Genomic DNA, 27,008 nt, shown 5'->3' on the forward strand with positions numbered 1-27,008 from the left:
AGTGCTACACCATAGTGATCACCAGAGGAGCAGGGGCCAGTCCGACACCATGCTGGCCACCACAGGAGCAGGACTAGTCCTACACCATGGCGACCAGCACAGGACCAGGACTAGTCCTACACCATGGCGACCAGCAAAGGACCAGGACTAGTCCTACACCATGGCGACCAGCACAGGACCAGGACTAGTCCTACACCATGGCGACCAGCACAGGACCAGGACTAGTCCTACACCATGGCGACCAGCACAGGACCAGGACTAGTCCTACACCATGGCGACCAGCACAGGACCAGGACTAGTCCTACACCATGGCGACCAGCACAGGACCCGGAGCCAGTCCTACACCACAGTGACCATCACCGGACCAGGAGCTAGTGGAACACCATAGTGACCACCACTGGATCAGGGGTCAGTCCAACACCATGCCAACCACCACAGGAGCAGGACCAGTCCTACACCATGCCAACCACCAAAGAAGCAGGAGCCAGTCCGACACCATGCCAACCACCACAGAAGCAGGAGCCAGTCCGACACCATGCCGACCACCACAGAAGCAGGAGCCAGTCCGACACCATGCCGACCACCACAGAAGCAGGGGCCAGTCCGACACCATGCCGACCACCACAGGAGCAGGGCTAGTCCTACACCATGCCGACCAGCACAGGACCCGGAGACAGTCCTACACCATGCCGACAAGCAAAGGACCCAGAGCCAGTCCTACACCATGCCAACCACCAAAGAAGCAGGAGCCAGTCCGACACCATGCCAACCACCACAGAAGCAGGAGCCAGTCCGACACCATGCCGACCACCACAGAAGCAGGGGCCAGTCCGACACCATGCCGACCAGCACAGGACCAGGACTAGTCCTACACCATGCCGACCAGCACAGGACCCGGAGACAGTCCTACACCATGCCGACAAGCAAAGGACCCAGAGCCAGTCCTACACCATAGTGACCACCACAGACCAGGAGCTAGTCCTGCACCACGCTGACCACCACAGGACCAGGGACCAAACCCACATCAAACTGACCACCACCGGACCAGAAGCCAGTGCTACACCATAGGAGCAGGGGCCTATCAGACACCATGCCGACCACCACAGGACCAGTACTAGTCCTACACCATGAAGAACAGCACAGTGTTACACCATAGTGACAATCACCAGACCAGGAGCTAGTGGAACACCATAGTGACCACCTCAGGACCAGGAGCTAGTCCTTCACCATGATGGCCACCACTGGACGAGAAGCTAGTCCTGCAACATGCTGACCAACACAGGAACAGGGACCAAACCCACATCATTATGACCACCACCGGATCAGAAGCCAGTGCTACACCATAGTGACCACCACAGGAGCAGGGCCAGTCCGACACCATGCCGACCACCACAGGAGCATTGGCCAGTCTGACACCATGCCGGAAACCACAGGAGCAGGGGTCAACTCGACACTATTCCGGCCACCACAGGAGCAGAGGCCAGTCCAACACCATGCCAGCCACCACAGGAGCAGAGGCCAGTCCAACACCATGCCGGCCACCCCAGGAGCAGAGGCCAGACCGACACCAAGCCGGCCACCCCAGGAGCAGAGGCCAGACCGACACCAAGCCGGCCACCCCAGGAGCAGAGGCCAGACCGACACCATGTCGGCCACCACAGGAGCAGAGGCCAGTCATACACCATGTCGGCCACGACAGGAGCAGGGGTCGTCCGACATCATTTCGGCCACCACAGGAGCAGGGGTCAGTCTGACACGATACCAGCCACAACAGGAGCAGGGGGTCAGTCCTACACCGTGCCGACAAGCACAGGACCCAGAGCCAGTCGTACACCACAGTGACCACCACAGGACCCGGAGCTAGTGGAACACCATAGTGACCACCACAGGTCCAGGAGCTAATCCTTCACCATGATGACCACCATAGGACCAGGGACCAAACCCACATCATACTGACCACCACAGGACCGGAAGCCAGTCCTACACCATGCTGATTACCACAGGACCAGAAGCCAGTCCTACACCACACTGACCACCACAGGAGTTGAAGCCAGTCCTACACCAAGCCAACCATCACAGGACCAGGAGCCAGTCCTACACCAAGCCAACCACCACAGGACCAGGAGCCAGTAAAGAAAGGATTTATACTGCACAGTAAACTGGGTGGACTACACAGGTGCTCTGGAGAGGGTCCCAATCCCTTGAAGTATAAGAAATTAATAAACTCCAGTCACACTGTTGTGTTGCAAATTTTGATTTTTATTATACAAACTTCCAAACAGGACGTTGCGGTCAAGCAATTGACCTTCATCAGACTAAGTTTTCAAAGGAGTAAAGGGGTAAGGCTTGCATATAGCAATATGGCACAGAGTTGTAGGAATGGCGGTCCCAGCTGCTTCCTCCAAACGCGGAAACAACATATTTGGAAGTTTGTATAATAAAAATAAAAATTTGCAACATAACAGTGTGGCTGGGGGACCAGAAGCCAGTCCTACACCATACGGACCACCACAGAACAAGGAGCCAGTCCTACACCACACTGACCACCACAGGACCAAGAGACAGTCCTACACCACACTGACCACCACAGGACCAGGAGCCAGTCCTACACCACACTGACCACCACAGGACCAGGAGCCAGTCCTACACCACACTGACCACCACAGGACCAGGAGCCAGTCCTACACCACACTGACCACCACAGGACCAGGAGCCAGTCCTACACCACACTGACCACCACAGGACTAGGAACCAGTCCTACACCACACTGACCACCACAGGACCAGGGACCAATCCCACACCATACTGACCACCACAGGACCAGGAACCAGTCCTACACCATACTGACCACCTCAGAACCAGGAACCAGTCCTACACCATACTCACCACCACAGGACCAGGAGCCAGTCCTACACCACACTGACCACCACAGGACCAGGAGCCAGTCCTACACCATACTGACCACCACAGGACCAGGAGCCAGTCCTACACCACACTGACCACCACAGGACCAAGAGCCAGTCCTACGCCACACTGACCACCACAGGACCAGGAGCCAGTCCTACACCACACTGACCACCACAGGACCAGGAGTCAGTCCTACGCCACACTGACCACCACAGGACCAGGAGCCAGTCCTACACCACACTGACCACCGCAGGACCAGGAGCCAGTCCTACACCACACTGACCACCGCAGGACCAGGAGCCAGTCCTACACCACACTGACCACCGCAGGACCAGGAGCCAGTCCTACACCACACTGACCACCACAGGACCAGGAGCCAGTCCTACACCACACTGACCACCACAGGACCAGGAGCCAGTCCTACACCACACTGACCACCACAGGACCAGGAGCCAGTCCTACACCACACTGACCACCACAGGACCAGGAGCCAGTCCTACACCACACTGACCACCACAGGACCAGGAGCCAGTCCTACACCACACTGACCACCACAGGACCAGGAGCCAGTCCTACACCACACTGACCACCACAGGACCAAGAGCCAGTCCTACACCACACTGACCACCACAGGACCAGGAGCCAGTCCTACACCACACTGACCACCACAGGACCAGGAGCCAGTCCTACACCACACTAACCACCACAGGACCAGGAGCCAGTCCTACACCACACTGACCACCACAGGACCAGGAGCCAGTCCTACACCACACTGACCACCACAGGACCAGGAGCCAGTCCTACACCACACTGACCACCACAGGACCAGGAGCCAGTCCTACACCACACTGACCACCACAGGACCAGGAGCCAGTCCTACGACACACTGACCACCACAGGACCAGGAGCCAGTCCTACGACACACTGACCACCACAGGACCAGGAGCCAGTCCTACGCCACACTGACCACCACAGGACCAGGAGCCAGTCCTACACCACACTGACCACCACAGGACCAGGAGCCAATCCTACACCACACTGACCACCACAGGACCAGGAGCCAGTCCTACACCATACTAACCACCACAGGACCAGGAGCCAGTCCTACACCATACTGACCACCACAGGACCAGGGACCAATCCCACACCATACTATCCACCACAGGACCAGGAGCTAGTCCTACACCATACTGACCACCACAGAACCAGAAACCAGTCCTACACCACACTGACCACCACAGGACCAGGAGCCAGTCCTACACCACACTGACCACCACAGGACCAGGAGCCAGTCCTACACCACACTGACCACCACAGGACCAGGAACCAGTCCTACACCACACTGACCACCACAGGACCAGGAGCCAGTCCTACACCACACTGACCACCACAGGACCAGGAGCCAGTCCTACACCACACTGACCACCACAGGACCAGGAGCCAGTCCTACACCACACTGACCACCACAGGACCAGGAGCCAGTCCTATACCACACTGACCAACACAGGACCAGGAGCCAGTCCTACACCACACTGACCACCACAGGACCAGGAGCCAGTCCTACACCACACTGACCACCACAGGACCAGGAGCCAGTCCTACACCACACTGACCACCACAGGACCAGGAGCCAGTCCTACACCACACTGACCACCACAGGACCAGGAGCCAGTCCTACACCACACTGACCACCACAGGACCAGGAGCCAGTCCTACACCACACTGACCACCACAGGACCAGGAGCCAGTCCTACACCACACTGACCACCACAGGACCAGGAGCCAGTCCTACACCACACTGACCACCACAGGACCAGGAGCCAGTCCTACACCACACTGACCACCACAGGACCAGGAGCCAGTCCTACACCACACTGACCACCACAGGACCAGGAGCCAGTCCTACACCATACTGACCACCACAGGACCAGGAGCCAGTCCTACACCACACTGACCACAGGACCAGGAGCCAGTCCTACACCACACTGACCACCACAGGACCAGGAGCCAGTCCTACACCACACTGACCACCACAGGACCAGGAGCCAGTCCTACACCACACTGACCACCACAGGACCAGGCGCCAGTCCTACACCACACTGACCACCACAGAACAAGGAGCCAGTCCTACACCACACTGACCACCACAGGACCAGGAACCAGTCCGACACCTTGGTGGCCTTCTCAGGGGCTTTTTGATAGGGTAAGACCTTCTACTACAGTCTATGGGGACAGACTTCAGACCTAGCAGAGGACTACAGATTCCAGCATTGCCATTTGATGGTGGTTGTTAGGACCTTGGACAGCGGTGACATTCTAGAATACCAGAATGATTGGGATTTATGAAATATTCATGGTAGGCATTGGCCCTCTCCTGACTCAGGGCCCCCCGTAGGCCAGGAGTGGAGGGTTAAGCAGCCATATCATGTAATCTGCACAGGCCACATCTATCCACACTGCATCTACATCCATATTAATAAAGGACGTCAGTAAGGAGCTGTCACACAGCACTGGGGGGCTCCTCACCAGCGGCCGCAGGCCTCAGCAACAAGAGCCCCCACCGATCTCACCAATGAGGGTCTGCAGCATCTGATCCAAGGGGTCTTATAATCACAATCTGCATGATATTACGGCTGCAGTACCCCCCACATCCCCTGTACCCACCGCTCTTCCAGTCTCCATCCTCTGATTCCCAGCATCCATCATCCGTCATCCCCCCCCCCCACTCACCATCTCCGATCTCCCGAGTCCCCCCTCCCGTCGTCAGGCAGTGGCATCTCTTCATCTATTCCCAGGCTCTTGTATCTCGCCACACATCCCCTCACCCCCCTGTTCTTGGTCTTCTTGTATCTCAGCATCCTCGGACCCCCTCCCCTCGGCTCCCCCCCTCCTCTATCTCACACTCAGCTGGTGCAGATGCAGCTCTGCCTCTCTGGGGACCCTATGTATTTTTATTTTGCCTGCAGGTACAGCGATGTGTACCCCAATGTGTGGGGGGAGTATTGTGGGGTCACCTGCCCGGCACCTCCTCCTTGTATAAGAATCATGACAGGAATGAGAGCGGACATATTCTGTGATGAGAATGTATTATCCCACACTGCAGCCCCCGCTGCTCCATCCCCCACCTGTACCCCCCATGTATCTCCTGCCAGGACCCCCATCCCCGGAGCGCTTCCCCCCATGATGAGGAATCTGGGTCAGGAGTAAACAGGTCTCCATGTCGGGGGATGGAGAGGACCATGGTCGGCTCCTTACCTCGCTCTAGATGGATGCAGGATCCCCGCAGCAGTAGGGAGCGATGTAATCCGGGAGGAAGGCGAGCGCTGACGGCATCTCCTCACAAGCCTCCGCTCAGCGCCTCTGCCACAAGAAAAACCATTTTGTGGAGGAGGAGGAGGAGGAGGAGGAGGAGGAGGAGGAGGAGGAGGAGGGAGCAGGGGAGAGGGAGAATGCAGATTGTCTACAGGGGGGGCAGAGAGGAGGCAGCGCTGTCAGGGAAATCCCTGCCCATACCCCCAATGCTCACATCTGGGGGGTCCGCCACTCGCAGCAGCAGCTCTGGGGGGTCCGTGCAGGGTGCAGCAGGGGCAGGAGCGGGGCTGGGGGCAGGTGCAGATGTGGGGGAGGGGAGGGCTCATTTACATCAGTGTCATCACTCTGGGCGCTATCAATGAGACCATCATATGGGGGTGCAGCGATACGGCCATGCTATAAGACATATCGGGGTGCTCGTCACAGGTTACTGTCATTTATGGGGTGTCACACACTTTAGGGGTCTCAGAGGACCGACCCCCAATGCCTCTATGTACTCGCATGGATATGCATCTACCATTATTATTGGGGGGCCACACAGATTAAAGGAGATGAGACTCGGGGGGGGGGGCGCAGGTATTTTTAGAGATTATCAGGTTTTGGGGTTCCACTTCTCAATCTTCTATGGAGCAAAAATGTCAAGTTTAAGAATCATTTTGCCTAAATTATTTGGGGGGGCAGATGTCACGGCTGTCACTGTCATAGTTATGTGGGGGTACAGTCAGGGGACCCCCACATCAATACCTATAGTTTTACGGTGTTTAGGATGGTGACTTTTTGGGGTGCTATTTAAGGGATTTCTGGGGTGTTATTTTTAGGGGTATATAATTGGGGGTTCAGGTCTATATTTGTGGGGAGCCCCTCATCCTCATGGTATCTTGGGGTACATAATATCAGGTGGTCTCCTGGGGTACACCCACATATTGTCATGGTTACCAGATAATGACCCCTAGACTAGGGTCAGCAGTTTGTGGGGTACAGCTCAGACATTTTGGGGCTCTATAAATAGTAATACAGCCTGAAGTGTTGGGGTCACCCATTTCAGGGGGTGCTACACACCATGACGAGGATGTGCGGGGTGATTAACCCTTTTCTGTCCATGTACTTGGAGAATGGGGTGTCACTTCTATTTTGGGGTGTCCACAGCGATGGGCAGATGACACATGTTGTAGGGGTGGCGGCAGCAGCGAGGGCCGGAGTGTCAGCTCTGCAGACAATGGCCGCTCTGTGTCCTCGGAGAAAGAAGAATCTGAAAAACAGGAAATTACAGGGAAAAGATTCAGCGACAAAAAAGCAAAATATGTGCCCCCCCCCCCCCGAGACCCCCCAAACACAGGACGCACCCCAATATCACTCACAGCTCACCCCGGTGTTACCCAGAGTTATATGTGTAATCCCCCACAACAACCCCCCTCCTCCTGACCTACACATCACATATATATATATATATACCCAGCACTGTACCCCCCCCCACATACATGTCACTGTCTATATACCCAGCACTGTACCCCCCCCCACATACATGTCACTGTCTATATACCCAGCACTGTACCCCCCCCCCACATACATGTCACTGTCTATATACCCAGCACTGTACCCCCCCCCCACATACATGTCACTGTCTATATACCCAGCACTGTACCCCCCCCCCCACATACATGTCACTGTCTATATACCCAGCACTGTACCCCCCCACATACATGTCACTGTCTATATACCCAGCACTGTACCCCCCCCCCCACATACATGTCACTGTCTATATACCCAGCACTGTACCCCCCACATACATGTCACTGTCTATATACCCAGCACTGTACCCCCCCACATACATGTCACTGTCTATATACCCAGCACTGTACCCCCCCCACATACATGTCACTGTCTATATACCCAGCACTGTACCCCCCCCCACATACATGTCACTGTCTATATACCCAGCACTGTACCCCCCCCACATACATGTCACTGTCTATATACCCAGCACTGTACCCCCCCCCACATACATGTCACTGTCTATATACCCAGCACTGTACCCCCCCCCCCACATACATGTCACTGTCTATATACCCAGCACTGTACCCCCCCCCACATACATGTCACTGTCTATATACCCAGCACTGTACACCCCCCCCACATACATGTCACTGTCTATATACCCAGCACTGTACCCCCCCCCCCCATACATGTCACTGTCTATATACCCAGCACTGTACCCCCCCCACATACATGTCACTGTCTATATACCCAGCACTGTACCCCCCCACATACATGTCACTGTCTATATACCCAGCACTGTACCCCCCCCCCACATACATGTCACTGTCTATATACCCAGCACTGTACCCCCCCCACATACATGTCACTGTCTATATACCCAGCACTGTACCCCCCCCCCACATACATGTCACTGTCTATATACCCAGCACTGTACCCCCCCACATACATGTCACTGTCTATATACCCAGCACTGTACCCCCCCCACATACATGTCACTGTCTATATACCCAGCACTGTACCCCCCCCCCACATACATGTCACTGTCTATATACCCAGCACTGTACCCCCCCCCACATACATGTCACTGTCTATATACCCAGCACTGTACCCCCCCCCACATACATGTCACTGTCTATATACCCAGCACTGTACCCCCCCCCCACATACATGTCACTGTCTATATACCCAGCACTGTACCCCCCCCACATACATGTCACTGTCTATATACCCAGCACTGTACCCCCCCCCACATACATGTCACTGTCTATATACCCAGCACTGTACCCCCCCCCCCACATACATGTCACTGTCTATATACCCAGCACTGTACCCCCCCCACATACATGTCACTGTCTATATACCCAGCACTGTACCCCCCCACATACATGTCACTGTCTATATACCCAGCACTGTACCCCCCCCACATACATGTCACTGTCTATATACCCAGCACTGTACCCCCCCACATACATGTCACTGTCTATATACCCAGCACTGTACCCCCCCCCCACATACATGTCACTGTCTATATACCCAGCACTGTACCCCCCCCCACATACATGTCACTGTCTATATACCCAGCACTGTACCCCCCCCCACATACATGTCACTGTCTATATACCCAGCACTGTACCCCCCCCCACATACATGTCACTGTCTATATACCCAGCACTGTACCCCCCCCCACATACATGTCACTGTCTATATACCCAGCACTGTACCCCCCCCCCACATACATGTCACTGTCTATATACCCAGCACTGTACCCCCCCCCCACATACATGTCACTGTCTATATACCCAGCACTGTACCCCCCCCCACATACATGTCACTGTCTATATACCCAGCACTGTACCCCCCCCCACATACATGTCACTGTCTATATACCCAGCACTGTACCCCCCCCCACATACATGTCACTGTCTATATACCCAGCACTGTACCCCCCCCCCACATACATGTCACTGTCTATATACCCAGCACTGTACCCCCCCCCCACATACATGTCACTGTCTATATAACCAGCACTGTACCCCCCCCACATACATGTCACTGTCTATATACCCAGCACTGTACCCCCCCCACATACATGTCACTGTCTATATACCCAGCACTGTACCCCCCACATACATGTCACTGTCTATATACCCAGCACTGTACCCCCCCACACATACATGTCACTGTCTATATACCCAGCACTGTACCCCCCCCCACATACATGTCACTGTCTATATACCCAGCACTGTACCCCCCCCCCCCACACATACATGTCACTGTCTATATACCCAGCACTGTACCCCCCCACACATACATGTCACTGTCTATATACCCAGCACTGTACCCCCCCCCCCACATACATGTCACTGTCTATATACCCAGCACTGTACCCCCCCCCCCACATACATGTCACTGTCTATATACCCAGCACTGTACCCCCCACATACATGTCACTGTCTATATACCCAGCACTGTACCCCCCCACACATACATGTCACTGTCTATATACCCAGCACTGTACCCCCCCCCACATACATGTCACTGTCTATATACCCAGCACTGTACCCCCCCCCCCCCACACATACATGTCACTGTCTATATACCCAGCACTGTACCCCCCCCCCACACATACATGTCACTGTCTATATACCCAGCACTGTACCCCCCCCCACATACATGTCACTGTCTATATACCCAGCACTGTACCCCCCCCACATACATGTCACTGTCTATATACCCAGCACTGTACCCCCCCCCCACATACATGTCACTGTCTATATACCCAGCACTGTACCCCCCCCCACATACATGTCACTGTCTATATACCCAGCACTGTACCCCCCCACATACATGTCACTGTCTATATACCCAGCACTGTACCCCCCCCCCCACACATACATGTCACTGTCTATATACCCAGCACTGTACCCCCCCCCACATACATGTCACTGTCTATATACCCAGCACTGTACCCCCCCCCCCACACATACATGTCACTGTCTATATACCCAGCACTGTACCCCCCCACATACATGTCACTGTCTATATACCCAGCACTGTACCCCCCCCCCCCACATACATACATGTCACTGTCTATATACCCAGCACTGTACCCCCCCCCACATACATGTCACTGTCTATATACCCAGCACTGTACACCCCCCCCCACATACATGTCACTGTCTATATACCCAGCACTGTACCCCCCCACATACATGTCACTGTCTATATACCCAGCACTGTACCCCCCCCCCCACATACATGTCACTGTCTATATACCCAGCACTGTACCCCCCCCACATACATGTCACTGTCTATATACCCAGCACTGTACCCCCCCACATACATGTCACTGTCTATATACCCAGCACTGTACCCCCCCCCCACATACATGTCACTGTCTATATACCCAGCACTGTACCCCCCCCCCACATACATGTCACTGTCTATATACCCAGCACTGTACCCCCCCCCACATACATGTCACTGTCTATATACCCAGCACTGTACCCCCCCCCCACATACATGTCACTGTCTATATACCCAGCACTGTACCCCCCCCCCACATACATGTCACTGTCTATATACCCAGCACTGTACCCCCCCCCCCACATACATGTCACTGTCTATATACCCAGCACTGTACCCCCCCCCACATACATGTCACTGTCTATATACCCAGCACTGTACCCCCCCCCACATACATGTCACTGTCTATATACCCAGCACTGTACCCCCCCCCACATACATGTCACTGTCTATATACCCAGCACTGTACCCCCCCCCACATACATGTCACTGTCTATATACCCAGCACTGTACCCCCCCCCACATACATGTCACTGTCTATATACCCAGCACTGTACCCCCCCACATACATGTCACTGTCTATATACCCAGCACTGTACCCCCCCCACATACATGTCACTGTCTATATACCCAGCACTGTACCCCCCCCACATACATGTCACTGTCTATATACCCAGCACTGTACCCCCCCCCCACATACATGTCACTGTCTATATACCCAGCACTGTACCCCCCCCACATACATGTCACTGTCTATATACCCAGCACTGTACCCCCCCCCACATACATGTCACTGTCTATATACCCAGCACTGTACCCCCCCCCCACATACATGTCACTGTCTATATACCCAGCACTGTACCCCCCCCCCACATACATGTCACTGTCTATATACCCAGCACTGTACCCCCCCCCACATACATGTCACTGTCTATATACCCAGCACTGTACCCCCCCCACATACATGTCACTGTCTATATACCCAGCACTGTACCCCCCCACATACATGTCACTGTCTATATACCCAGCACTGTACCCCCCCACATACATGTCACTGTCTATATACCCAGCACTGTACCCCCCCCACATACATGTCACTGTCTATATACCCAGCACTGTACCCCCCCACATACATGTCACTGTCTATATACCCAGCACTGTACCCCCCCCCACATACATGTCACTGTCTATATACCCAGCACTGTACCCCCCCCCACATACATGTCACTGTCTATATACCCAGCACTGTACCCCCCCCACATACATGTCACTGTCTATATACCCAGCACTGTACCCCCCCCACATACATGTCACTGTCTATATACCCAGCACTGTACCCCCCCCCACATACATGTCACTGTCTATATACCCAGCACTGTACCCCCCCCCCACATACATGTCACTGTCTATATACCCAGCACTGTACCCCCCCCCCACATACATGTCACTGTCTATATACCCAGCACTGTACCCCCCCCACATACATGTCACTGTCTATATACCCAGCACTGTACCCCCCCCACATACATGTCACTGTCTATATACCCAGCACTGTACCCCCCCCACATACATGTCACTGTCTATATACCCAGCACTGTACCCCCCCCCACATACATGTCACTGTCTATATACCCAGCACTGTACCCCCCCCCACATACATGTCACTGTCTATATACCCAGCACTGTACCCCCCCCACATACATGTCACTGTCTATATACCCAGCACTGTACCCCCCCCCCACATACATGTCACTGTCTATATACCCAGCACTGTACCCCCCCCCACATACATGTCACTGTCTATATACCCAGCACTGTACACCCCCACATACATGTCACTGTCTATATACCCAGCACTGTACCCCCCCCCCCCACATACATGTCACTGTCTATATACCCAGCACTGTACCCCCCCCCCACATACATGTCACTGTCTATATACCCAGCACTGTACCCCCCCCCCCACACATACATGTCACTGTCTATATAACCAGCACTGTACCCCCCCCCCACATACATGTCACTGTCTATATACCCAGCACTGTACCCCCCCCCACATACATGTCACTGTCTATATACCCAGCACTGTACCCCCCCACATACATGTCACTGTCTATATACCCAGCACTGTACCCCCCCCCCCACATACATGTCACTGTCTATATACCCAGCACTGTACCCCCCCCCACATACATGTCACTGTCTATATACCCAGCACTGTACCCCCCCCCCCACATACATGTCACTGTCTATATACCCAGCACTGTACCCCCCCCCCCACATACATGTCACTGTCTATATACCCAGCACTGTACCCCCCCACATACATGTCACTGTCTATATACCCAGCACTGTACCCCCCACACATACATGTCACTGTCTATATACCCAGCACTGTACCCCCCCCCCCCCACATACATGTCACTGTCTATATACCCAGCACTGTACCCCCCCCCCCCCACATACATGTCACTGTCTATATACCCAGCACTGTACCCCCCCACATACATGTCACTGTCTATATACCCAGCACTGTACCCCCCCCACATACATGTCACTGTCTATATACCCAGCACTGTACCCCCCCCACATACATGTCACTGTCTATATACCCAGCACTGTACCCCCCCCACATACATGTCACTGTCTATATACCCAGCACTGTACCCCCCCACATACATGTCACTGTCTATATACCCAGCACTGTACCCCCCCCCCCACATACATGTCACTGTCTATATACCCAGCACTGTACCCCCCCCCACATACATGTCACTGTCTATATACCCAGCACTGTACCCCCCCCCACATACATGTCACTGTCTATATACCCAGCACTGTACCCCCCCCCACATACATGTCACTGTCTATATAACCAGCACTGTACCCCCCCCCACATACATGTCACTGTCTATATACCCAGCACTGTACCCCCCCCCACATATATGTCACTGTCTATATAACCAGCACTGTACCCCCCCCACATACATGTCACTGTCTATATACCCAGCACTGTACCCCCCCCACATACATGTCACTGTCTATATACCCAGCACTGTACCCCCCCACATACATGTCACTGTCTATATACCCAGCACTGTACCCCCCCACATACATGTCACTGTCTATATACCCAGCACTGTACACCCCCACATACATGTCACTGTCTATATACCCAGCACTGTACCCCCCCACATACATGTCACTGTCTATATACCCAGCACTGTACCCCCCCCACATACATGTCACTGTCTATATACCCAGCACTGTAATCTCTAAGCTCAGGGGCCACTTTTATCAGAGAACAACTTATCTGAAGCATCACAATGGCGCGTGATTGTTGCTGTGAAGTGTTGTGATTAACCCCTTCCCTGCAAAGACCTTTTTTTCACTCTCCACATTCACAAATGTATCACTTTTCTTTCATCTACAGAGCTGTGTCAGGGCTTGTTTTTTGTGTAACAAATTGCACTTTGTAGTGACAGTATTCCATGCTGTTTGGGGTCTCATTTTTTGCGGGATGAGATGATATTTTCATTGTTACCATTTTGAGAACTGTTTGGCCTTTTTAACACCTGTTTAAAAATGGTGGAGAATTGGCGTTTCTGACACTTGGGCGCTATTTTCCACGATACCCTGCGCCTTATCACACAGTATATTGTAAGAGCAGATAACCAAGGGTACGAATAGAATAAAAAGTGATCAAAAGGTCCCCAAAATGATGGTAATACAAACGTCATCACATCCCGCAAAAATCACTCAGCTCCGTGCACAGAAGAATGAACCTTATTAGCGGCAGAAGATACGAAACTAAGTCATTGGGGCACATTTACTAAGGGTCCGCAAACCGCATTTCCGATTTGCGGCGCATTTAACAGGGGTTTTGGCGATCTGATTTTGGCGCAATCTTGACGACTTTCATGCGACACAAATTGGGGGGGCGTGGCCGGCAGACAACCCGACTGATTCAGACTAAGAACAGGGTTTAAAATTCACAATGGGGGTCATTTACTAAGGGGCCTAATGGCATATTTCCAATTTGCGCCAATTTCCCCTGAATTGCCCCGGGATTTTGGCACACACAATAGGATTGTGGCGTATCGGCGCCGGAATGCACGCGACGGAAATCGGGGTACGTGGGCGAACGAAAACCCGACGGATTCGGAAAAACCGCTGCATAAAAAAAAAAAAAAAAAAAAAAAGAAAAAAGTGTCGCTTGATACGCACTTACCTGCACCCAGCGTAGGATGGTGAAGTTCAGTGCACTCCGATGAACTTCAGCGCAGCAGCGACACCTGGTGGACATCGGGTGCACTACCTTAGTTAATCCCGGCCGGACCCGAATCCTCCGCAGAGAACGCGCGGCTGGATCGCGAACGGACCGGGTAAGTAAATCTGCCCCACTGTGTCAAAGGCAATGCATTTACATGCACCAGGAAGAGGAAGGTGAACTCCGGGGACCTGAGCGGGGAAGCGACACATGCAGGATATCGGGCACAGGATCTTAGTGACTCCCTGCACAGCGCATTAAACACGGACAATGCACTTACATGCACCAGGAAGAAGAAGGTGAACTCCGGGGACCTGAGCGGGGAAGTGACACATGCAGGATATCGGGCACAGGATCTTAGTGACTCCCCGCACAGCGCATTATACACAGACAATGCACTTACATGCACCAGGAAGAAGAAGGTGAACTCCAGGGACCTGAGCGGGGAAGTGACACATGCAGGATATCGGGCACAGGATCTTAGTGACTCCCCGCACAGCGCATTATACACAGACAATGCACTTACATGCACCAGGAAGAAGAAGGTGAACTCCAGGGACCTGAGCGGGGAAGTGACACATGCAGGATATCGGGCACAGGATCTTAGTGACTCCCCGCACAGCGCATTATACACGGACAATGCACTTACATGCACCAGGAAGAAGAAGGTGAACTCCGGGGACCTGAGCGGGGAAGCGACACATGCAGGATATCGGGCGCAGGATCTTAGTGACTCCCTGCACAGCGCATTATACACGGACAATGCACTTACATGCACCAGGAAGAAGAAGGTGAACCCCGGGGACCTGAGCGGGGAAGCGACACATGCAGGATATCGGGGCAGGATCTTAGTGACTCCCCGCACAGCGCATTATACACAGACAATGCACTTACATGCACCAGGAAGAAGAAGGTGAACTCCAGGGACCTCAGCGGGGAAGCGACACATGCAGGATATCGGGTGCAGGATCTTAGTGACTCCCCGCACAGCGCATTATACACAGACAATGCACTTACATGCACCAGGAAGAAGAAGGTGAACTCCAGGGACCTGAGCGGGGAAGCGACACATGCAGGATATCGGGCGCAGGATCTTAGTGACTTCCCGCACAGCGCATTATACACGGACAGTGCACTTACATGCACCAGGAAGAAGAAGGTGAACTCCGGGGACCTGAGCGGGGAAGTGACACATGCAGGATATCGGGTGCAGTATCTTAGTGACTCCCCGCACAGCGCATTATACACGGACAATGCACTTACATGCACCAGGAAGAAGAAGGGGAAATCCAGGGACCTGAGCGGGGAAGTGACACATGCAGGATATCGGGAGCAGGATCTTAGTGACTCCCAGCACAGCGCATTATACACGGACAATGCACTTACATGCACCAGAAGAAGAAGGTGAACTCCAGGGACCTGAGCGGGGAAGCGACACATGCAGGATATCGGATGCACGATCTTAGTGACTCCCCGCACAGCGCATTATACACGGACAATGCACTTACATGCACCAGGAAGAAGAAGGAGAACTCCAGGGACCTGAGCGGGGAAGCGACACATGCAGGATATCGGACACAGGATCTTAGTGACTCCCCGCACAGCGCATTATACACGGACAATGCACTTACATGCACCAGGAAGAAGAAGGTGAACTCCAGGGACCTGAGCGGGGAAGTGACACATGCAGGATATCAGGTGCAGGATCTTAGTGACTCCCCGCACAGCGCATTATACACGGGCAATGCACTTACATGCACCAGGAAGAAGGTGAACTCCGGGGACCTGAGCGGGGAAGTGACACATGCAGGATATCGGGTGCAGGATCTTAGTGACTCCCCGCACAGCGCATTATACACGGGCAATGCACTTACATGCACCAGGAAGAAGGTGAACTCCGGGGACCTGAGCGGGGAAGCGACACATGCAGGATATCGGGTGCAGGATCTTAGTGACTCCTCGCACAGCGCATTATACACGGACAATGCACTTACATGCACCAGGAAGAAGAAGGTGAACTCCGGGGACCTGAGCGGGGAAGTGACACATGCAGGATATCGGGTGCAGGATCTTAGTGACTTCCCGCACAGCGCATTATACACGGACAATGCACTTACATGCACCAGGAAGAAGAAGGTGAACTCCAGGGACCTGAGCGGGGAAGTGACACATGCAGGATATCGGGCGCAGGATCTTAGTGACTCCCCGCACAGCGCATTATACACGGACAATGCACTTACATGCACCAGGAAGAAGAAGGTGAACTCCGGGGACCTTAGCGGGGAAGTGACACATGCAGGATATCAGGTGCAGGATCTTAGTGACTCCCCGCACAGCGCATTATACACGGACAATGCACTTACATGCACCAGGAGGAAGAAGAAGGTGAACTCCAGGGACCTGAGCAGGGAAGTGACACATGCAGGATATCGGGGGCAGGATCTTAGTGACCCCCGCACAGCGCATTATACACGGACAATGCACTTACATGCACCGGGAAGAAGAAGGTGAACTCCAGGGACCTGAGCGGTGAAGTGACACATGCAGGATATCGGGTGCAGGATCTTAGTGACTCCCCGCACAGCGCATTATACAAGGACAATGCACTTACATGCACCAGGAAGAAGGTGAACTCCTGGGACCTGAGCGGGGAAGTGACACATGCAGGATATCGGGCGCAGGATCTTAGTGACTCCCCGCACAGCGCATTATACACAGACAATGTACTTACATGCACCAGGAAGAAGAAGGTGAACTCCTGGGACCTGAGCGGGGAAGTGACACATGCAGGATATCGGGCGCAGGATCTTAGTGACTCCCCGCACAGCGCATTATACACGGACAATGCACTTACATGCACCAGGAAGAAGAAGGTGAACTCCGGGGACCTGAGCGGTGAAGTGACATATGCAGGATATCGGACGCAGGATCTTAGTGACTCCCCGCACAGCGCATTATACACGGACAATGCACTTACATGCACCAGGAAGAAGAAAGTGAACTCCGGGGACCTGAGCGGGGAAGCGACACATGCAGGATATCGGGCGCAGGATCTTAGTGACTCCCCGCACAGCGCATTATACAGGGACAATGCACTTACATGCACCAGGAAGAAGGTGAACTCCTGGGACCTGAGCGGGGAAGTGACACATGCAGGATATCGGGCGCAGGATCTTAGTGACTCCCCGCACAGCGCATTATACACGGACAATGCACTTACATGCACCAGGAAGAAGAAGGTGAACTCCTGGGACCTGAGCGGGGAAGTGACACATGCAGGATATCGGGTGCAGGATCTTAGTGACTCCTCGCACAGCGCATTATACACGGACAATGCACTTACATGCACCAGGAAGAAGAAGGTGAACTCCGGGGACCTGAGCGGTGAAGTGACATATGCAGGATATCGGACACAGGATCTTAGTGACTCCCCGCACAGCGCATTATACACGGACAATGCACTTACATGCACCAGGAAGAAGAAGGTGAACTCCGGGGACCTGAGCGGGGAAGCGACACATGCAGGATATCAGGCGCAGGATCTTAGTGACTCCCCGCACAGCGCATTATACACGGACAATGCACTTACATGCACCAGGAAGAAAAAGGTGAACTCCGGGGACCTGAACGGGGAAGCGACACATGCAGGATATCGGGGGCAGGATCTTAGTGACTCCCCGCACAGCGCATTATACACAGACAATGCACTTACATGCACCAGGAAGAAGAAGGTGAACTCCGGGGACCTGAGCGTGGAAACGACACATGCAGGATATCAGGTGCAGGATCTTAGTGATTCCCCGCACAGCGCATTATACACGGACAATGCACTTACATGCACCAGGAAGAAGAAGGTGAACTCCTGGGACCTGAGCGGGGAAGCGACACATGCAGGATATCGGGCGCAGGATCTTAGTGACTCCCCGCACAGCACATTATACACGGACAATGCACTTACATGCACCAGGAAGAAGAAGGTGAACTCCGGGGACCTGAGCGGGGAAGTGACACATGCAGGATATCGGGTGCAGGATCTTAGTGACTCACCGCACAGCGCATTATACACAGACAATGCACTTACATGCACCAGGAAGAAGAAGGTGAACTCCGGGGACCTGAGCGGGGAAGTGACACATGCAGGATATCAGGCGCACGATCTTAGTGACTCCCCGCACAGCGCATTATACACGGACAATGCACTTACATGCACCAGGAAGAAGAAGGTGAACTCCGGGGACCTGAGCGGGGAAGCGACACATGCAGGATATCGGGCGCAGGATCTTAGTGACTCCCCGCACAGCACATTATACACGGACAATGCACTTACATGCACCAGGAAGAAAAAGGTGAACTCCTGGGACCTGAGCGGGGAAGCGACACCTGCAGGATATAGTATAGAAATCCAAAGGGAAAAACGATCCAGCGCATACGACTAAAAGATGCCTCCAAATTTTATTGAAAACTCCAGGTAGAGCATTACATGGAAAAACGCACTACAGCACTGCGTCCAGAAGGTGGGCCACAGGCAGAAGCCTATGTGTTTCGAGCGCTTTGCACGCTCTTAGTCACGGCTAATACACATGTATGTGCGGGAGACCGAAATAGTGTGCACGGGAAAAACGTCAGAGAGGGAGGAACAAAAGTCCTGACCCCAACAGTGACGCAACGTGAGATGAACGTGCAAGTCTGCCGCACAGGTGCGTTTACATCCTAATGCTTTAAAAACACATTTATTTATACAATCCATAAAATAGGCACCTTTGTGATCAAAAAACATAATAACATTAAAATGTGGAATGGAGCGTGTAGCCATTGAGAAAAGCAAGATGTAAAGTCAAGTGTAAGTGGGCTAAGGATTGTCGATAATAATAACGACCCTCGTGGACCTGGAGCATGATCTATCTTATGTTATGTACATATGGGGAGAATTTTTGCTGAGAGCGGTGGGTAACCCGGCATGTTTATATGGATAGAGATAGAAACGTACTCAGACTGGAGAATATACCTGTATGCACTATATCGTGTCAGGGTCAGAGGTCTTACAGGGGGACTAATGCTCAATAATGGAACATGAATTCTTGTTTGATCTCCATCCCCTGGGGAATCCAGTGTCCAAAACGCTTCCCTGTCACAGAGATTTTTACTTCCATCTCCTCCTCTTGTGTTCTATGCCGTATGCGAGGAAACCTGTGGTATTGCCGCCATGTTGTCCGATGAAATGTTTGGAAGCTCCTGATTTTACCCAAGTCTCCCAAATGTTCAAGGATACGGCGTTTTATCTCACGGGTTGTGGCACCTGCGCATTCCAGAACATACACGACGCGATCGCTATTGCAGTTAATGTACGTTGTGATGTCAAAATTTAGTGAGTTGTCTGAATTTGAAAATTGTTTTTTGATCTCGACTACTTTGCAAGTTTTACAAATTTGGGCTCCACAATGGAAAACACCTGAGTATGAGAGCCAAGTGCAGTCAGGCTTATAACCGGGTGAGATCAGGATACCAGTGGTTAATGCTTGCTTCGATACCACATTGCAGCCGGTTTTCAATATTTGTGACAATTTTTCATCTTGTCGCAGAACCAGTTTGTTAATGTCATCTTTTGCACACTGGTGTGCGGTGTCATTTTTGTAGGTGGAGCCGACGTTTTCATTGGGCTCACCGTTACTAATAATTGTTCTCCGATTTTCATAGATCAGGATATTTGGGACACGGCCATACCTAATATATTGTGGTTACTTTAACTGGTTCCCACAATAGATTGTTTTACAGATTTCATAATAATTTTACAAAAAACATTGTTTTATTTCATTTTTTCCCCACAGACACCGGCAGGATCACAGTAGACCCCGACAGTGACGCCTGCTCCAATGGCATTGTGGGGTGCTAATAGGATGAGTGTGGGAGACCCCCGCCCCCAAGAGGGAGAGGATACAGACCTCAGCTCCGGACTGTTCTGTCACTGAGCACACATCATGGACACCCTGTAGCTGCAGTCACAATAAGGACATATTCAGACAATGTGACCGATTTCAGTCCGTGTTTTCACTCAAAAAATAAATAAATAAAGAATGGGCAGGTGTATCGGGTGTTGCCGCTGCTGGATATATATGTATGTATATATCCAGGCTCAGATCCCAGGTGGCTACTGTCACAGCTATTGTCAACTGTCCCCTGCATCACCCAGGAAACCATCACCCGGCTCCCACCCCCACACTCGTCCACCTCCCGTCCCCACACTCTGCCGCCTCCCGTCCCCCCCGTCGCCACACTCGTCCGCCTCCCGTCCCCACACTCGTCCGCCTCCCGTCCCCACACTCGTCCGCCTCCCGCCCCCCCGTCACCACACTCGTCCGCCTCCCTTCCCTCCGTCGCCACACTCGTCCGCCTCCCGTCCCCACACTCGTCCGCCTCCCTTCTCTCCGTCGCCACACTCGTCCGCCTCCCGTCCCCACACTCGTCCGCCTCCCGTCCCCCCCGTCACCACACTCGTCCGCCTCCCTTCCCTCCGTCACCACACTCGTCCGCCTCCCTTCCCTCCGTCGCCACACTCGTCCGCCTCCCGTCACCACACTCGTCCGCCTCCCGCCCCCCCGTCACCACACTCGTCCGCCTCCCTTCCCTCCGTCGCCACACTCGTCCGCCTCCCTTCCCTCCGTCGCCACACTCGTCCGCCTCCCGTCCCCACACTCGACCGCCTCCCGTCCCCACACTCGACCGCCTCCCGTCCCCACACTCGACCGCCTCCCGTCCCCACACTCGACCGCCTCCCGTCCCCCCCGTCGCCACACTCGTCCGCCTCCCGTCACCCCCGTCCCCACACTCGTCCGCCTCCCGTCACCCCCGTCCCCACACTCGTCCGCCTCCCATCCCTCCGTCCCCCCACTCGTCCGCCTCCCGTCCCTCCGTCACCACACTCGTCCGCCTCCCGTCACCACACTCGTCCGCCTCCCCCCACTCGTCCGCCTCCCGTCCCCCCACTCGTCCGCCTCCCGTCCCCCCGTCACCACACTCGTCCGCCTCCCGTCCCCACACTCGTCCGCCTCCCGTTCCCCCGTCGCCACACCCGTCCGCCTCCCGTCCCCCCGTCGCCACACTCGTCCGCCTCCCGTCGCCACACTCGTCCGCCTCCCGTCGCCACACTCGTCCGCCTCCCGTCCCCCCACTCGTCCGCCTCCCGTCCCCCTTCCCCACACTCGTCCGCCTCCCGTCCCCCCGTCACCACACTCGTCCGCCTCCCGTCCCCCCACTCGTCCGCCTCCCGTCGCCACACCCGTCCGCCTCCCGTCCCCCCACTCGTCCGCCTCCCGTCGCCACACCCGTCCACCTCCCGTCCCCACACTCGTCCGCCTCCCGTCCCCCCGTCGCCACACTCGTCCGCCTCCCGTCCCCCCGTCACCACACTCGCCCGCCTCCCGTCACCACACTCGTCCGCCTCCCGTCCCCCCGTCACCACACTCGTCCGCCTCCCGTCCCCACACTCGTCCGCCTCCCGTTCCCCCGTCGCCACACCCGTCCGCCTCCCGTCCCCCCGTCGCCACACCCGTCCGCCTCCCGTCCCCCCGTCGCCACACCCGTCCGCCTCCCGTCGCCACACTCGTCCGCCTCCCGTCGCCACACTCGTCCGCCTCCCGTCCCCCTTCCCCATACTCGTCCGCCTCCCGTCCCCACACTCGTCCGCCTCCCGTCCCCCCACTCGTCCGCCTCCCGTCGCCACACCCGTCCGCCTCCCGTCCCCACACTCGTCCGCCTCCCGTCCCCCCGTCGCCACACTCGTCCACCTCCCGTCCCCCCGTCACCACACTCGTCCGCCTCCCGTCACCACACTCGTCCGCCTCCCGTCCCCCCGTCGCCACACTCGTCCGCCTCCCGTCCCCCCGTCGCCACACTCGTCCGCCTCCCGTCCCCCCGTCGCCACACTCGTCCGCCTCCCGTCCCCCCGTCGCCACACTCGTCCGCCTCCCGTCCCCCCGTCGCCACACTCGTCCGCCTCCCGTCCCCCCGTCACCACACTCGTCCTCCTCCCGTCCCTCCGTCACCACACTCATCTGCTGATAATCCCCCACTGCACAATATCTGACAGAAATTTGGTTGAAATCTGAGGGAAAATCCTGTTATTACACTAAACAACTCACAGGTGTGAACAGTCCCATAGCAGAGCTGAGGCAGGTGACGTACTGAGGGCTCCAGGAGGAGACATTGCACACAGGTGACATTATGAGGTTTCCCGCCTCTTTTAGGGGGCGGGGCTTCACTGCGTTCTCTCAGGTGCAGCGGGAAACGCTGGGAGTGAAAACACCATGGCCGCCGCCCGCGATCCCAAGTCTCCACACACAAGTATAAACCGCGCGAGTGTGAACTACAATCTATGCGGTAACACCACAACATTGCCCACATCAAAGATGGCGGAAGCATCCCCGAGAAGGGGCGTGCCGTGCGCTCGCCTCAACCGAAGACCGGAGGTAACAGAACACGCCCCAGAGATAACACGTCATAACGAACGTATAAAGGACAAGAAGAGCAGCCAATCAGCAGTTGATACTCCTCGCAGTGAGGGCGTGGCTGTGACTACAATAGGGCGGGGCGTAAGTTACACTTTGCATGGTGAGCGAGCAGCAGGATGGCAGCAGCGGGCAGAGTGTGGGGCCGCCTGGGCGCAGTGTCCGGGGCCATGGCCGTCACTGCCGGAGCCTATGGAGCGCACGGTAAGACGAGACCACGCCCCCGGGAAGGGGAGGTCCAAGACACACCCACACTGTCCTATAGTGGCCGTCACTGGTACTGCACGTCACCATGGCAACAGAGGAAACGCAGCGAAACCGCATGACAAGAATAATCACAGGGGACACATAATATCACACAGAACAGATATAGGAGGAGGGGCCTGACCACAAGAGCTTACAGTCTATGAGGATGAGGGTGGGGGGGGGCACAAGAGCTTACAGTCTATGAGGATGAGGGGGGACACAAGAGCTTACAGTCTATGAGGATGAGGGGGTGACACAAGAGCTTACAGTCTATGAGGATGAGAGGGTGACACAAGAGCTTACAGTCTATGAGGATGAGTGGGGGACACAAGAGCTTACAGTCTATGAGGATGAGGGGGGGACACAAGAGCTTACAGTCTATGAGGATGAGTGGGGGACACAAGAGCTTACAGTCTATGAGGATGAGGGGGGGACACAAGAGCTTACAGTCTATGAGGATGAGGGGGTGACACAAGAGCTTACAGTCTATGAGGATGAGGGGAGACACAAGAGCTTACAGTCTATGAGGATGAGGGGGTGACACAAGAGCTTACAGTCTATGAGGATGAGGGGGTGACACAAGAGCTTACAGTCTATGAGGATGAGGGGGTGACACAAGAGCTTACACTCTATGAGGATGAGGGGGACACAAGAGCTTACAGTCTATGAGGATGAGGGGGTGACACAAGAGCTTACAGTCTATGAAGATGAGGGAGTGACACAAGAGCTTACAGTCTATGAGGATGAGGGGGTGACACAAGAGCTTACAGTCTATGAGGATGAGGGGAGGACACAAGAGCTTACAGTCTATGAGGATGAGGGGAGGACACAAGAGCTTACAGTCTATGAGGATGAGGGGGTGATACAAGAGCTTACAGTCTATGAGGATGAGGGGGAGACACAAGAGCTTACAGTCTGAGGATGAGGGGGGGACACAAGAGCTTACAGTCTATGAGGATGAGGAGGTGACACAAGAGCTTACAGTCTATGAGGATGAGGGGGGACACAAGAGCTTACAGTCTATGAGGATGAGGGGAGACACAAGAGCTTACAGTCTATGAGGATGAGGGGGTGACAAGAGCTTACAGTCTATGAGGATGAGGGGGTGACAAGAGCTTACAGTCTATGAGGATGAGGGGGGACACAAGAGCTTACAGTCTATGAGGATGAGGGGAGGACACAAGAGCTTACAGTCTATGAGGATGAAGGGGTGACACAAGAGCTTACAGTCTATGAGGATGAGGGGAGGACACAAGAGCTTACAGTCTATGAGGATGAGGGGAGGACACAAGAGCTTACAGTCTATGAGGATGAGGGGAGGACACAAGAGCTTACAGTCTATGAGGATGAGGGGTGACACAAGAGCTTACAGTCTATGAGGATGAGGGGAGGACACAAGAGCTTACAGTCTATGAGGATGAGGGGAGGACACAAGAGCTTACAGTCTATGAGGATGAGGGGGTGACACAAGAGCTTACAGTCTATGAGGATGAGGGGAGGACACAAGAGCTTACAGTCTATGAGGATGAGGGGGTGACACGAGCTTACAGTCTATGAGGATGAGGGGAGACACAAGAGCTTACAGTCTATGAGGATGAGGGGGTGACACAAGAGCTTACAGTCTATGAGGATGAGGGGAGACACAAGAGCTTACAGTCTATGAGGATGAGGGAGTGACACAAGAGCTTACAGTCTATGAGGATGAGGGTGTGACACAAGAGCTTACAGTCTATGAGGATGAGGGAGGTGACACAAGAGCTTACAGTCTGAGGATGAGGGGGGCACAAGAGCTTACAGTCTATGAGGATGAGGGGGGCACAAGAGCTTACAGTCTATGAGGATGAGGGGGTGACACAAGAGCTTACAGTCTATGAGGATGAGGATGACACAAGAGCTTACAGTCTATGAGGATGAGGGGGTGACACAAGAGCTTACAGTCTATGAGGATGAGGAGGTGACACAAGAGCTTACAGTCTATGAGGATGAGGAGGTGACACAAGAGCTTACAGTCTATGAGGATGAGGAGGTGACACAAGAGCTTACAGTCTATGAGGATGAGGAGGTGACACAAGAGCTTACAGTCTATGAGGATGAGGAGGTGACACAAGAGCTTACAGTCTATGAGGATGAGGAGGTGACACAAGAGCTTACAGTCTATGAGGATGAGGGGAGGACACAAGAGCTTACAGTCTATGAGGATGAGGGGAGGACACAAGAGCTTACAGTCTATGAGGATGAGGGGGTGATACAAGAGCTTACAGTCTATGAGGATGAGGGGGAGACACAAGAGCTTACAGTCTGAGGATGAGGGGGGGACACAAGAGCTTACAGTCTGAGGATGAGGGGGGACACAAGAGCTTACAGTCTATGAGGATGAGGGGGGGACACAAGAGCTTACAGTCTATGAGGATGAGAGGGAGACACAAGAGCTTACAGTCTATGAGGATGAGGGGTGACACAAGAGCTTACAGTCTATGAGGATGAGAGGAGGACACAAGAGCTTACAGTCTATGAGGATGAGGGGGGTGACACAAGAGCTTACAGTCTATGAGGATGAGAGGGTGACACAAGAGCTTACAGTCTATGAGGATGAGAGGGTGACACAAGAGCTTACAGTCTATGAGGATGAGGAGGTGACACAAGAGCTTACAGTCTATGAGGATGAGGGGGTGACACAAGAGCTTACAGTCTATGAGGATGAGGGGGTGACACAAGAGCTTACAGTCTATGAGGATGAGGGGGGACACAAGAGCTTACAGTCTATGAGGATGAGGGGGTGACACAAGAGCTTACAGTCTATGAGGATGAGGGGGTGACACAAGAGCTTACAGTCTATGAGGAGGAGGGGCCTGACCACAGGAGCTTACAGTCTATGAGGATGAGGGGGTGACACAAGAGCTTACAGTCTATGAGGAGGAGGGGCCTGACCACAGGAGCTTACAGTCTATGAGGATGAGGGGGGGAGGACA

At 54.3% G+C, this 27,008-nt stretch overlaps 2 protein-coding genes across 5 annotated transcripts in view; one reads left to right on the plus strand and one right to left on the minus strand.

Moving 5' to 3' along the window:
* LOC140128395 (neuroligin-2-like) overlaps positions 1 to 23,644 on the minus strand; it is a 175,235-nt gene extending 151,591 nt beyond the window's left edge. Inside the window, exons 1-3 of one of the 4 annotated variants that reach the window (XM_072150080.1) lie at positions 23,428 to 23,644; positions 7,279 to 7,468; positions 6,163 to 6,267 (exon numbers count right to left, since the gene is read on the minus strand). The gene's annotated coding sequence lies outside the window, so the exon portion shown is untranslated. Of the gene's footprint in view, positions 1 to 5,637; positions 5,749 to 6,162; positions 6,268 to 7,278; positions 7,469 to 23,427 lie in introns of those variants that run through there. The other 3 variants (XM_072150077.1, XM_072150078.1, XM_072150079.1) reach the window with 3 other exon arrangements.
* Positions 23,645 to 23,767: 123 nt separating this feature from the next.
* The window catches only part of TMEM256 (transmembrane protein 256), a 43,317-nt gene continuing 40,076 nt past the window's right edge, over positions 23,768 to 27,008 (plus strand). The window contains 1 exon segment of the mRNA XM_072150081.1: positions 23,768 to 23,997. Coding sequence (XP_072006182.1) covers positions 23,913 to 23,997 — 85 coding nt within the window. The 5' untranslated portion in view covers positions 23,768 to 23,912.

Source organism: Engystomops pustulosus, chromosome 4 (assembly GCF_040894005.1).
Source record: "Engystomops pustulosus chromosome 4, aEngPut4.maternal, whole genome shotgun sequence".
Classification (NCBI taxonomy): Eukaryota; Metazoa; Chordata; class Amphibia; order Anura; family Leptodactylidae; genus Engystomops; species Engystomops pustulosus.